The following is a 14,338-nucleotide window of genomic DNA, read 5'->3' as shown; positions in this document are numbered from 1 at the left end:
ATAGAGAGTAATGGGGCTTCTTTGGAAATAAACCACTGGATAACCCTATGTAGGATGTTTTTTTAAATGGAACCTATACTATCGCTGTCCTGGCAAAATAACTAAAGTAAATTTCATGGGGCTCGAAAACGGCAAAATGCTGTTAGCTCAATGGCTTCAAAGTAGGCTTTCGATGTGGTAATGACCAGTTATAATCATATTTTATTCTTTTAAAACACGTCGATTTTCACATTTAGCTAAAATGAGCACAAAACTAATTTTACTTTTTCAAAGATTTTTATAATAAAATATTTTATTACTACTTAAATATTTACACTTTATAATGTTAAATAAAATCACAATAATTCTTGAAATTTAATATACTTACTCATTCCATTGAACAGTGAGAATAAAAAATATATAAATCTGCCTATGTATAAGGTTTATGTATAAGAATTAAGTAACTTTTTTGTTAAATGACTATAAAGTTATATAAGCGGTTGCTGAACTTCGGAATCTCTGGATTTTGCGCTGAAACCCATGGAAGCCTCTTCGTCTGTCTCAGAGAGTAGCCTTTGCTTACCCGTTCGGTTTTTACCCAGGAATCTATATTGCAATACACATTGTAATTTTTAAAATTTTTAATAATTTAAGTTATTAATAATATATAATATATAATTCGAAGGGAACTTAAAATTGCGATTAAAAGCTTGATGTAGTCGTGGATTAATGCGAAAAATAAAATTGCGTTTTCTTATTAAAAACAGAGCAAAGGCCAACGCTCAAGTTGTGTATTCCCGAAATTGTGAGGAATTTTTTTGATCTCCCGAAAAAGGCATACATTTTTCACATTAGTACTAAATACTGCAATACTAAGTGCAATCCTGGAGGGATCTACACCGGCTTGATAGTATAACTTTAGTTTATTCCTCCTAGCGATTTCTGGTAGGAACAACCAATTCCTATATATCCCTTATTGCCTCTTTAAAAACCTCGGGAATACTCGATCTATTTTAATAAAATCAGCGGGGTTAATTGGAAAGCCCATAATTGATATCATGCAATAGTTAGTGGGCTGTTAGGTGCAAGTGCAAAAGAGCGTACGGTTAAAAGGGTGCAAGACAGTCACAAACATAAAAAATAAAACGAACATGAAGGTCATTCAAGCATCACAGTTATATGTTAAAAAAAAAAACAAAAGAAACTTACGGTAGTAACACTGATTAAGCTTCGGGACTAACTAAAAATTTGCAGGCAAATAATTGCTTTCTAGAAGAGAATGGGTACATTTTTATAGTTCCATACGAAATATAACAAATGCATTAAAAGTTATCGATGTTTTTTCGGATGAAAAAAACATGAGGGTATGAGTCCTTTTTTTTATCCCAAATTAGGCATTAAATAAGAGTAAAAATTGTGGAGTCATAAATCAGAATCGATTTGTCTTTTCTTCTTGAATATTCAATCTTTATAGAGTATCTGATCCTGTCTATAAGTGTCGATTTTAAATTCATAAAGGGATTGTTAGGTGTACGAATTGTGGTTAGTTTGCCTTAATGAGTATTGTTGGTGCAACAGTTTTAGTCCCACCAAAACCAGTTTATACAAAAACTCATACAAATTAGATTGCAACGTTACTCTGCCACCAGTCACTTTTAGTCTACAATGAGCAATGTCAGGTGTGTCAACAAGTTTTAAGAAGTAAATCTTTTACTAAATAATTTTTTATAATAATTATCTCGTTCACATAGAATTAGCATTTTTTCGGGAACGGCGCATTTATATATGTATTATTGAATGTATATCAATTAATTTGGATATGTATTAAACAGGGCATTTCAGAGAACTTTATCTTACAGACTGTGTCAATTCAGAGTATCTAATCCCTCTCCGAAAAACTTTGATGACACACGTTGCATCCAGATCTAACAAGACTCATGCCAGTTGTCAATCAGCGCCGTCAACCCTCAATACATCCCTCCCCGAATTATTCGTATTCTCTACAAAGTCTCTCATTATACCTAGACAAAGTAGATGGACTTCCTCCTCCTATACTCTCTATATCGTCTAAACCTCTGTGTATGGAAATCGCTTCCAAATTGCCGAGGTCGCGACTGGTCAGATACTCGGGAGTTTCGAGATCTCTACGAGTAGGCTTCGACCATAATTTAAGTAACAGACTGGAAGCCACTACGGATACTGAGCTCATAGCCATTGCGGCGCTGGCCATCCAGGGAGCTAGTTGGAAACCCACAATGCTGAAAGCGCCAGCTGCCAAGGGAATACCTAGACAAGAGGAACAGGGATCTATGAAAAACTTTGACATGCTGAGAAAATAAATTGATAAAAAATCTTTCCATTTTGTCTGGTAATATTTTCTTACCAGTCGAGGCCATAAAGCATCAATTAAACGACATTTAATCAAAAAATGAAAAATTATTAGCCTTCTTACCTAATAAATTGTACATGCTGGCAAAGATAAAGTTAAGTCGTATTCTGTCGACAGTTTTCCTGCTGAGTTTCAGACAGGCCACCACGTCTAAAAGATCATCGCGCATAAGAACTACATGTGCAGCTTCAACGGCCACGTCTGTGCCTGAAGCGATCGCCATTCCCACATCTGCTTGCGCTAGGGCTGGAGAATCATTAATTCCATCTCCCACCATCGCAACGCGAATTCCTTTCTGTTGATATCTGCAAATAATATTTGTCAAATGAAGATCCTGAATGTACTGTGTGAAGCTCTTGAAGTAAATGTGGATATTTACTAAGATAAATCAAGACACAAAATACTGCTATGGCTAACGAAAATGCTACTGAAAGCTTTTACTCACTTTTGAACTCTGGCAACTTTGTGCGACGGTAGTACCTCAGCATATACTTTAGAAATCCCTACTTGTCTAGCAATACTAGCAGCGGTCTGTCTATTATCACCAGTTAACAAAATCACTTCGAGACCCATTTTCTTCAATGTGTAGATCGCAAGATGAGCCTCTGGTTTTACCATATCTGCCACGCTGATCATGGCCACGATCGAGCCTGGTATTGGGAATAACAGAAGAACATTAAAATAAAATCTTTTTATTTATTTTAAGTTAAAGTTCAGTTCTTATGCAACCCTAAAAGGTAAATTTGAATAACCTTCTCCTAAAGGTACATAAAATAAAGGTATTTCTTACCATTTATTGCACAAAGTACAGCTGATCTTCCTTCTTCTTCTTCAGCACTCATCTTTCTGTCTACTTCCGACAGTAAGGCCAAACCATTTCTTCGTATCCATTCTCTATTTCCTTAGAACGACAAAATATTTCTAAATTTTCAATCAAATCTAAACAACCAAGAATTAAATATATAATTCGTCAAGAACCCTTCTACGATAGTCAAAAGATAAATTTATTTGAATATATATATATATATATTTCTAGCGCTTTAATGGTTGCTTAGTTTAAATTACTTACCAACAATAACAGTATACGTCCCCAATCCGACATCTTCAGGTGCATCCCCCATTCCTATAAGATGCCCGAGCCGCATATTGGCAGACTGATGAACTTCAACTTGAATATGGTTAACTTTGAACGTGCCAGCACTACCGACAGATACGAGGGAAGTGAAGCTGGACAATTCCGAACTGTTCTTGGCATTCTTTATGGTAGAGCCCAGGTCAGAGACCGTACATTTTAATCCACATCCAGGTACGGCCTATGTATTACATTATTTATCATTATAGTTAAGATTTTCAAGTCGAATCAGCTAATGAATATATAAGTATAGAATATATGATTTCCAAAGACTAAAGCAATAAAATATTAAGACCAATTGCACCAAATCTACTAATACTTTTTTCTTCATTTTCTTTTATTCCGCCTTTTATTCATTGATTTACTTTACTCAAAATATACAACACAATAATTACCTCAATGATAAATTTACCTGAAAATCAGTACTACAGCCATTAACTTCGCACCCCAAAACTTCCTTAACGTACTTCATAATAGCGGCGGCAATGGGGTGTTCAGAGTTGGCTTCCGCACATCCCACGGCTGCGAGAATCAACGCCGGACTAAAACTGTCCGCTAAATAACAATAGTTTTAGAGAAGAGAAGGGCCCATGAAGAAGAAATTTACCGTGCATCCATATATGAGCGACTTCCGGGGTGCCTTTGGTGATTGTGCCGGTTTTGTCGAACATTATGGCCTTGATTTTGTGAGCGTTTTCTAAGGGACCAGCGCCTTTTATCAGGATGCCGTTGAGGGCGCCAACACCTTTAAATTATGGAAGGTTTTCCAATCTGTTACTTTGTACTGGTCTAAACTGTTAATTCCTAAATCACGTTTCAGGTCCATATCACTTTAGCCCAACAAAAATTAATCATTTCTTTTTTGAAAAAATGACTTCTTTAATATTGTAATGCATGATTCTTTGCAACAAATTATGGATTTTTTCTTTTTTTTTCATTATTTTTCATACAAGTATCCTCAGTATCTGCAAGCTTTCAGGACCATGGAGTGAACTGGGGTACTGAGTGGGGTAAAATAAATCAAAAACATAATTAGATAATGACTAAATCATGTAATGAAACTAATCTAATCTAACTATAACCAAACCCTAAACTAACCCAACCAAACTAACCTTACCTAAATAAAAATAAACTATCATAAATGAAAAAGGGTTAAAATACATATTTTTCAGCAATTTGTTCGCAAATATTTATAAAACTATCTCTAGCTTCTTCACCATAAACCTCATACCATAAAAAGTAATCAATGTGTTCTGGCAGTAACTTTGAAGCCCTGACATTATTTCTTCTGCAAAATCCCTTTAGTTGAGTCTAATATCCTTCTACATAATTAGTGTAAACTCCGGTTCGTGGGCCCACGAAGTTTTCGGTATGATTTACAGTCTTATATGTATACGGTGAGAAACCTTCAAAGTTATTACGGCATTCATAGGCCTTCCATTTGTCCGTCAATATCTGCGTTCCGGGTCTAATATATAATTTATAAGTTTGGTAAGTTTGGTTACGGTTAGGTTAGGTTTGTTTCATTACATGATTTATTCATTATCCAACTATGTTTTTGATTTATTTTACCCCACTCAACACCCCAATTCATTCTACTGTCTCCAAAGCGTATAGATACTGCAGATACTTATATGAAAAATAATGAAAAAAAAAAGAAAAAATCCGCAATTTTTTGCAAAGAATCACGCATTACAATATCAAAAAAATCATTTTTTTTTTTAAAGAAATTATTAATTTTTGTTGAGCTAAAGTGATATGGACCCCATGTTTCTTTTCGCCATAAACTTACCAGTTCCTACCATCACGGCTGTGGGAGTAGCCAATCCCAAAGCACATGGACAGGCGATGGCAAGTACACTAAGGGCACATCTGAAGACGAACTGTAAAATAATTTCGGTGTGGGTGAATCCATCTGTTTCGTGTTCGCTAACGGGTAGCATGTCGTAATCCACTATACCGATTATGGACCAAATAATTAGGGTAAGTACAGAAACACCCACCACTGCAGGAACAAAATACCTAAAATATTTAGTATATATAGCGGCTACATGGAAAAAAGATGTTTTGTACTTTAGAAATAAGACTTACTTGTACCGCTGAACTTACCCTGCAATTTTATCAGCCAAATGCTGTATAGGAGCTTTGGTTGTTTGTGCTTCTTCTACTAATTTAACAATCTGAGATAACGTTGTAGACTCCCCCGTATGGGTAGCCTCGAACACCAGCAGTCCATACTGATTTATGGAACCTCCTATTACAGTACTTCCAATTTTCTTCGGTACCGGCATGCTTTCGCCTGTGATAAGGCTTTCATCGCACATGGATTGACCCTGCAGACCACACACCATTTCTTTATTTTCCCAGACCTAGTCTCTAATAATTATATTAACCTGTATAACTTTCCCATCTACCGGTACTTTGGCACCCGGTACCACTTTCAAAACATCTCCCCTCTGCACTAAGTCTACGTTTACGTTGTGTTCACTAGCAATTTCGCCTTTTGGACCCAAAGTTACTATTACCGCGTCTGTCGCTTTGAGGGATAACAGTCTACTGAGAGCTTCAGAAGTTTTACCTTTTGCTATATGCTCCAACCACCTACCTATGGACAAGAACTTAGCTCAACGCATAAACTTAACACAGAAGTTTTGCTTCATTTGATACTTTGTCTTCAATATACATATTATTGTTGCAATATATCGTGCAATACCTCGATCCTAATAAACTTACCAAGACTTATAAAAACCAATAACATCGGTGGGGTATCGAAGAATGTCTGCGGTGACGTATTTTGACGCATAATCATTGCAGCCAAAACTACGAGTACTGAATAAGTGTAGGAGATAGACGTGGCCATCGCGATTAGAACGTCCATATTGGTGGTGTGATGTTTAAGAGCTTTGTAAGCTTGGACGAAGAAATGCCGACCACCAAAGATCAGAACCGGAGTGGAGAGGCTAAACATTACCAAGTTTTCCAATGATAACCCTGAAAATTTAATAGAAAAAATATTAATTTATAATAAAGTGGTGAGTATGACGTCGTCTCAGTTGGTGCTGAAAATGTATATACATGGATAAAAGTGACAGTTGTTTTGAGGGCTAAGAAAAAACTGCGATTTTTTCTGTTGCTCTGCAATTTTATTTTTTAGGATTACTTGGAAGTTTAATATGTAACGCATATGATGTTCCCACTTATTAAAAATCAGGCGGTGTCATGGAAATCTATTCTATTACCCCTAGATAATTAACGTACAGTGAAAGCAGCCAAATTTGACACATGAGTGACGTTAGAATTTTATCAAATGTCAAGCTTTAGTTGGTATGTAACGAATTCTTAACTTCATTATGTGAAACAATGACACCGGTCTGTAAAAAATTATTACGTAACAAGAAAAAGAATAAATCATAATTGTACATACCTGGAATAACACAACACATATCTTTGTGTGACATCTGCCCCGAAGACATGATGACCATAAAATACATCATAGCTATCATGCAAGGCCCCCCAAACGTCAAGGAGAACAGAAAACTCCGCTTCCATTTGCGAATTTCGTCTTTTTGCAGCAGTCTTTTGTCGTCGTGCTCTCTCGCTACAAGTCTTGCTTCGAAACCTAATCTTTATATCCCAAAAAAATCACTTAAATCAATAACAATCACAAATTTCAAGCCCTACTTATTGATTGCATCTATAATAGTCCTGGGCCCGGTGACTTCAGGGTCGTACTTGAACTTCCCTTTCTGAACAGTCAAGGCTACTTGAGCGCTGATCACTCCAGGAATCTTAGAAACTGTGCTTTCGATTTTGTGTACACAACTTGAGCACGTCATGCCAAGAATTTCTAAATCCACCTGGAAATTGTTGAAACGTTTTGGCAAATAAGTGCAATTTCGTGGTGTACCTCAGATTGGCCAGCTCCAGATTGCACAGTAACTGAGGCAGGAAAACCTAACTCTGTGATTGAGGATGCGATATTGGGAGGCGTCACTAGGCTCGGGTCAAAGTGAACCTCTGCCCTTGCTGCGAGGAGAGATACCAATATTTTGTGGCAGCCTGTAAAGCTCAAAACTCAGACGTTACTTTCACAACTACATGCAAGAAAATTACCGGGAATTCTCTGGACATGTTTCTCGATGGCGGCCACGCAAGAACCACACGTCATCCCCTTAATTTGAATGTGGCACTTTTCTAAGTTCAAATCTTGAATTGTGGTAGTTTGGTCACGATACCCACTTCCATTAGCCACAGAATTGGCTCCATCTACACTCATTTAGACACTCAAAAAGTTATGTCAAACTAACCAGAACTTAATTACCCTTAAATTTAACCTCCTTGCCGTTTACGCTCTTCACATATGCCTCAAAACCCATGTCGTCTATCTGTCGGGCGATATCATTGGGACTAACTTTGTCTGGAATGTATCGAACATACGCCTCTCTGCCTTCCAGGTCAACTTTCACATGATTTATCCCTGGCATGGGCGATAGCATGCCTTCGATTGTCTGAACGCAACTCTTACAAGTCATGCCATCGACATGTATCAAACATTCAGCCGAGGAGCTACTGAGCAACGAAAGAGAGGCTTCGAAACCCATATCATCGATCCAATTGCATATTTCTTCAGGGTTTGTGCTTTTGGGGTTGTAGGTTACTAGCGCAAAGCTCTCTTGCAGATTTACCTACACACAATTGCTGAATGAAATGCACCCCGTTTCATAATAATCAAAAACATATATACAGAGTGTCTCTAAAGGGTCTTTACAACGCTCTACCATAGGTAGCTGAGATCAAAATAAAACGATTTAACCACATTTGCCTTAGTCCAAAAGTTGATAATAACCGAGCTACAGAGTAGCACACAGCAACAGAGCAACAGGGGTTAATTTTATTCGTCGCATTAATTTTTGTGTGCGTGTAAATGGTGGGCATTTTGAACAGTTACTTAAGTAATTTTTTAATGTTATTTTTAATATTAAAAAATAAAAATTTAGAAAATTACATTCCTTTCCATTTACTTTACAAGCGTTTCTCTCGAAAATGATTGTAGTTAGCGACTTGATTAAGGTATACCTTTTTTAAGCAAAAATACCGCGCAAATACGTTTTTTCTTCATCCAAAACTGGTTTACCGTTAAAAACAAAAAAGTTTAAAGGACCTAAACCAGTATCTAATGCGTGTACGTGGGACCCTCTGCGATTTAACGAAATTTTGTTTGTAGATATAAATTCCTCATCCCAAAAAATCCCCTTGTAGAAAATTTCATGAGTTTTCCTCTTGCCATTTAATAATTATGGCTAAAAATTGAATTTTACATTTCAGCTTTGCCACCCTGTAGCTCGGTTATTATCAACTTTTGGACTAAGGCAAATGTGGTTAAATCGCTTTATTTTCATCTCAGCTACCTATGGTAGAGCGTTGTAAAGACCTTTTAGAGACACCCTGTAGAGTGGTGCATTTTTTCCTACGACTGTATTGAAAATATTATATTGTTACCAGTTCTGAAATATTTTGAAAGAGTCTCGATTTTCGAATACTTTCATTTCTTACGGGCTGTGCGCTAACGGTACATAAATAAGCTTATTTCCCACATTTTGCACTGGCAACCACAGCAACGGGGGCAAACAGTTATATCGAATTTTGAAGTTTTAAGTAGTAAATCTCTTTAACTTTTCAAAAATTATAGTCGTAGATAAAGTATCGTATGAAGCTTTCTGTCCTGCTCAAATGGGTTACTGCGCTCACCTGTGGCTCATGCGCAAACATCATATGCGTCATATTCGAAATGAGTAGTGTTTTGTGCAAAGTAAAAAATGTCACATTTGACGTTTACGTCTAATGGAGCCTGACGGTGGCTGTTCGGTGCAGTCCCCTTTTGAAAATTTAGAGCTAAATTTGTTGATATTCTAATTTCCGATTAATGCAAATTTGTACCGCAATAGAACGGAATACAACATTTTTAAAGCTCATTGTCACACCACGCGTCCAACTAAAAAACTTATCGCTTTGCTTCTCATTTGGCGAACTTGAACTGGTGCGACAATGTGCTGCTTTTTTCGCATTTTGAGCATATCTGAAATGACCATTACCTTTATATTATAAATACCAGGCTTTTTACCAATAGTAGATTGAATATTGTTGACGCAAGACTGGCAAGTCATGCCGGTAATGCTGATTTTCGTTGTCCCTGTATCATAGTAGTCTTTATCAGAGGGAGGTGACGGTGATGTATGAAAGTTCCCCACGGGGGATACGCCGGGAACAGGTTCATTTTCGAAGTGGTTTTGATGGATTAACAACGGTTCGAAACCCAGCGAGTCCGAAGTGTTTCTGGAAATTGTCGAAAATTGGATAATAGAATAGCACTAGAAAAGCACATCAAGGTCTAATTGTGCAGCATATAAAATGTCAAGGTCTATAAAGTGTTTTTCATTGTTTCAGTTTAAAATGACGCTGTAAGGCGGGAAAACTGATAAAAATCATGCTATCTAACCAATCAACTTACGACTGCCCATAATCGACATCACTTAATAGAGGAACTTTATCCATTATCTTAAATTTATTTACACTATAGTCTAATGCATACACCCACTTCTGTAGACAGTTAGTTTTTGAAACATTAACTTAAATAATACATAAATGCGACAGCATCTACATATACGGTGCTATCAACTGGAACTTATAAACACTTAAAACTTCATTGCTACACGAATGGACGCGTTTACACACGGATACCTTCTAGATAAGCGATTTAATAAAAATGTATTTCTTCTTTAGCACTCAACATTGATTGCCAATATTTCTTATCTAAATCTTGTAACATTCGAATAAACTGATAGTTCTGAAGAACGATAATAGTACTAGTTTCGGTTAAAAATTATGCTGGTGACGAGAGAGATATGGTATATTATGAATCTTTTGGGGACCACCATATAGCTTTTTTTTGGTTGAACCGGCATTTTTGTCCATGAATATTGAACCATTTCTATAACGCCATTAGTGGGAAAATTACAATAAAACATAATTTAAAATTGTAATGAAACTGTATTGTCTGATTAGAATAAGGATGAGTATATATAAACTCATTACAAAGGTAAACTGCTTTATCTACACACCTCTTGGCTTACAATTTTCTAATCACAAACTGGATAGAATTTAATGCCTAATCACTTGAATAAAAAAGTAAGTAACAATTACTAATAAATAACACAACTGTTCAAACAAATAAAAGCTAACAATCGCTTTTTCATTTTATGTCGAATCGGTAATACGGCAATTATTGGTATCAAGCGTGATAAGAGTGAAATTGGAATTTCATTGGGCAAGTTCAGTACAAAGCATGAAATCGGAAATAACAATTCGACTTATCTGGAATATAGCAGCAAAAATAGAATTTTAAAATTATTTAACGATTGAACTGTAGGGTTGAGACATTCGGTTTTGTAGTATCTAATGAAGGGAATATACGGTTTTGTATGGTAAAATAATTGTATTGTAAATCGATTTAGAATAGACGCCACAAAATAGCAGAAACCAGTACGGATAAAGCAACGCAATGCATATCTTTACGCAATCATCATTGAACATATTATAAGGCTATAGCAAATTTCTGATATTGCTTAAGAGTGATATAGCTTGTTAAGTGGCAAAAAATTAGATTTTTTTCGTATGCGCGATTAACTTGAGACAAACTTGAGTGGAATATTACTTAGGAAATCTGAAATTTCAGTGCAATTGGAAGAAAAAAATGCGACAATATTGCCAAAAGAGCTTTTTGGTGCCAACTTAGTGCTGAATTGAATTGAAAATGCGTAACTTCATTCCCTATATTCTATTTAATTTTGCTGACCATACATGACGATATTTATGCCACTACCGATCACGAAAACATTGGCCCTTAGTTTTCCATAACAATTGGAAAGAAAAACCTAAATTCCTACCTAATTTTCCCATACGACCACATGCCTCTGCCTCTTTGTTTAACGCACACAGTCGCACTGGTTGCACTTTTTACGTCATCGGACGATATAGACGAATCAATTGAAGAACTGTTCAATTGACTAGTACCAGCTGGCTAGTAAAGTGCGACATTTGGTTCCGTGTGCAAAAACTTTTTTTGCACTCAACTCGACTTATTCATGCAGCTGAACTCAACACTTAAATATACGATTGTAAGGAGAATCTGAACAATGGTGAATTACAGGCACCAAAGAAGATTTAGTTCCGGAACACCGCTTTTCTTGAAGTTCTTAAACACCATGGATTTCTGTGAGCACTTATGCGACACTAATAGCCTCGTTGATTTGAAGTCAATCTTGCCGTTAATTCTAATGAATCGAAACGAAAAGACTTTAGCGGAATTCCCAACACACATGATAGGAATTCCCAAGATCAATGCCGAGAATACCTCAGTTTTGCACTGAATTCTATTGTGTACAGTTGTAGATGCTAAAGAATAATACTGAACTGATTGTAACAAAATGCGAGATCAAGAAAGTTGAAAGTGAAAGGTATCATGCGGCTGTGAATTAGAGCAATAACCGACCGAATTCAATGTCAAATTCAATGCTTAATTAATATGTATATGTGCAGATAATGAGTACCGGCCTTATGGGGGATCCAGAGCGACAGACTCTCCTGGTCAACGGTTTTTATTGGGGGTAGGAAGGCGGTGATTAAAAATTTCGCCCCGCACGCTAAACTTGCCAATGCTGGCCCTGCAGATAATCATAATACGTTTTGTAGAAGGGAAATGAAGGTTCGAAATTGAGCTAGAAGATTATTTAGAATCTCATTTAACAACATATCGCAACCGACGTCTATACGAGACTTATCAGATTTTTAGCCTTAAAGTGAAAGTTACTGATCTAATGTCTGATGGAGAGCGCAAATTTTACTTATTGCCTTATTGCTTAATTACCGAATTCATGCAAATTACGCTTTTTATGTTATCTCCATGCTCTTCCTCATACCCTTCCATGCGCTCAAAATAACACCCGATTTAATGTACTAAAAATAGATAAGGATTTTACTACTAGTCCAGAATCATAATATGATAAACTGGGCAATTGTTCATTGTGAACCCAACGCAAGACCGTAATTTTTAATAAAAAAACCACAACCACTTACACCAATAATTCTTCTATAGCCCTGGTGTTAAATCGTACAGTCCACATATCAATACTCGCACTAACATTTCCTTCTTAATGATGAGATTTTTTAACGCAAACTAAGCCAAGTCATATTATGTTCACGTTGTTTGTTTCACGTTTATCATAAAGAAACAACAGCTGATAAAGCCTGATTGTTCTTGGTTCTCAATTTTTCACTGTTTCATGAATGCAGGTGAGCTTTGACTCGTGGGAGTGTATGGCCTACTGGATTTTTTAGATAAGGGTACAGGTGAGATAAAAAGTGGTATAAAAATTGAGTAATTAGGTTCAAAGTGGATGTCCCACACTACAGATTGATCTATTGATTATTTTTCACAATATTTTTTCATTAACTAAAACATTTCTAAAGGGTAAGATACCTACTTTTTGTTAGTTTTCGAAATTACGCCAGTATCTCGGGAACGTGTAGAGCAATTGGTTTAAAAAGGAGCTCAAATTAATTGTCATTTTAGAATAAAAAGACAAGAAGGCATGTACTGAACAGGTGCTTTATTCTGATTCATACTGCATGAATGCATGGTGTGCTAAAATGTATCATCAATATTTGATGCACAAATTACACATTTGACACCTTTTTAGTATTTATGACTTATAGAGATTGAGAAAAGTTTCATCCTGTCAAAATGGGGTGGGAGTTGACAACTTTGTTACCTTATTCAGGGATGTTTTGGAGAATGCATATCTGCTTCTCATTTACCTGTTTTGATAACTTGCTTTGTTTTAATAATAAGGGGATAAATTGTGCACTATACTCTACTAAGAATAAATCCTAAATGACAAATGCATTTAAATAATTTCCAATACTTACTTGATAAGGGAATAGCTCTTTTCTGGAAAAGTTACATCAACAAATGACTCATTATTAGTGCCCTTTACTAGAAGTCCATCAATCTTCTGAATTTGTACTTTAAACTGCTCAAAGTCTTTAGGCTCTTTTTTTGAATCTCCTGAAATTAAGTTATTTAATTTACAGAATTGTTATTTATAAGGGTTTTACTTCTATGTTTCTAATCAAGAGGTTTCAACAATGAAGTAACTTGTGGTCAAATCAAGCAAATGACATTTTGCTATGGATACATTTGGTAAACATTACACACCCACTTAGATTCATATCATTATTTCAAAAGATTTAACAGAGGATTTTACAGATTTAAGAAATGTGTTCTTAACCAAGAATAGCTAATGTTGTACAATGAAAAATTGCTTAAATAATCTAGATGTAAAGCTAATTGCAAGTCTGAACTCCTGAGGTTTGATAAATTAACTGGTACCTACCTTTTGGAATGAATCTAACTGTCCCCTGTTCCATTTTTAATACCTTAAAGCTTACTGAATAAATCCCCCGACTGATTATACTTTTATATTTGCTTATGTAAATAGAAAACCATTAAATTTGGAATACAAAGAAAATATCATTGTTCTGGACTCTTAAAGAAAAATACAATACTTATGAGAAATAGCACTATTGATCATCTATGTCGTTTTTCGCCAATTTTTTTTTGTCGAAATAAAGATGTTGTTAAATGTTTAAATTAATAAGAATTTCTAAGAACTTTCTAAAATTAAATTTAAAATGTTTTTCATTTTTCTTTGGTTACATTCAAAAATATGTTTGTCAAAATATGTCACTGTCACTGCCAGAACTCACGGCAGTTTTAAATG

The 14,338-nt window shown here is 35.7% G+C and overlaps 1 protein-coding gene across 5 annotated transcripts; it reads right to left on the bottom strand.

Moving 5' to 3' along the window:
• Nucleotides 1-288: 288 nt before the first annotated feature.
• ATP7 (copper-transporting ATPase 1) lies at nucleotides 289-14,192 on the bottom strand. Of its 5 annotated transcripts, XM_066399755.1 has the most exons (21): nucleotides 13,952-14,192; nucleotides 13,485-13,623; nucleotides 9,593-9,833; nucleotides 7,822-8,185; nucleotides 7,614-7,766; nucleotides 7,408-7,559; nucleotides 7,182-7,357; nucleotides 6,925-7,124; nucleotides 6,234-6,491; nucleotides 5,894-6,105; nucleotides 5,610-5,833; nucleotides 5,293-5,522; nucleotides 4,108-4,245; nucleotides 3,913-4,055; nucleotides 3,438-3,681; nucleotides 3,159-3,269; nucleotides 2,814-3,018; nucleotides 2,432-2,673; nucleotides 2,001-2,265; nucleotides 1,189-1,248; nucleotides 289-585 (listed from the first exon to the last, which is right to left on the bottom strand). In XM_066399755.1, the coding sequence occupies exons 1-20, from the start codon at nucleotides 13,983-13,985 to the stop codon at nucleotides 1,203-1,205; spliced, it is 3,777 nt and encodes a 1,258-aa protein (XP_066255852.1). In that variant the 5' UTR covers nucleotides 13,986-14,192; the 3' UTR covers nucleotides 289-585; nucleotides 1,189-1,202. The 5 variants fall into 5 exon arrangements, with proteins under 5 accessions (XP_066255852.1, XP_066255851.1, XP_066255853.1 ...); XM_066399754.1 differs by lacking the exon at nucleotides 1,189-1,248 and having other exon boundaries at nucleotides 290-585; XM_066399756.1 differs by lacking the exons at nucleotides 1,189-1,248; nucleotides 13,485-13,623; nucleotides 13,952-14,192 and adding an exon at nucleotides 12,633-12,694 and having other exon boundaries at nucleotides 291-585.
• Nucleotides 14,193-14,338: the final 146 nt, after the last annotated feature.

Source organism: Euwallacea similis, chromosome 19, assembly GCF_039881205.1.
Source record: "Euwallacea similis isolate ESF13 chromosome 19, ESF131.1, whole genome shotgun sequence".
Taxonomy (NCBI): domain Eukaryota; kingdom Metazoa; phylum Arthropoda; class Insecta; order Coleoptera; family Curculionidae; genus Euwallacea; species Euwallacea similis.
The sequence above is the reverse complement of the archived record's forward strand: the minus strand, read 5'-3'. Positions and strand labels throughout refer to the sequence as shown.

Bases quoted from the DNA above. Each gene is read 5' to 3' on its own strand.
- ATP7 (XM_066399754.1), bottom strand. From the start codon at position 13,985: ATGGAACAGGGGACAGTTAGATTCATTCCAAAAG. The intron at 7,560-7,613 runs GTAATTTTCTTG...TGAGCTTTACAG, and splicing joins ACATGTCCAGAGAATTCCCG to GCTGCCACAAAATATTGGTA. The intron at 6,492-6,924 runs GTATGTACAATT...TTAAATTTTCAG, and splicing joins TATGTGTTGTGTTATTCCAG to GGTTATCATTGGAAAACTTG.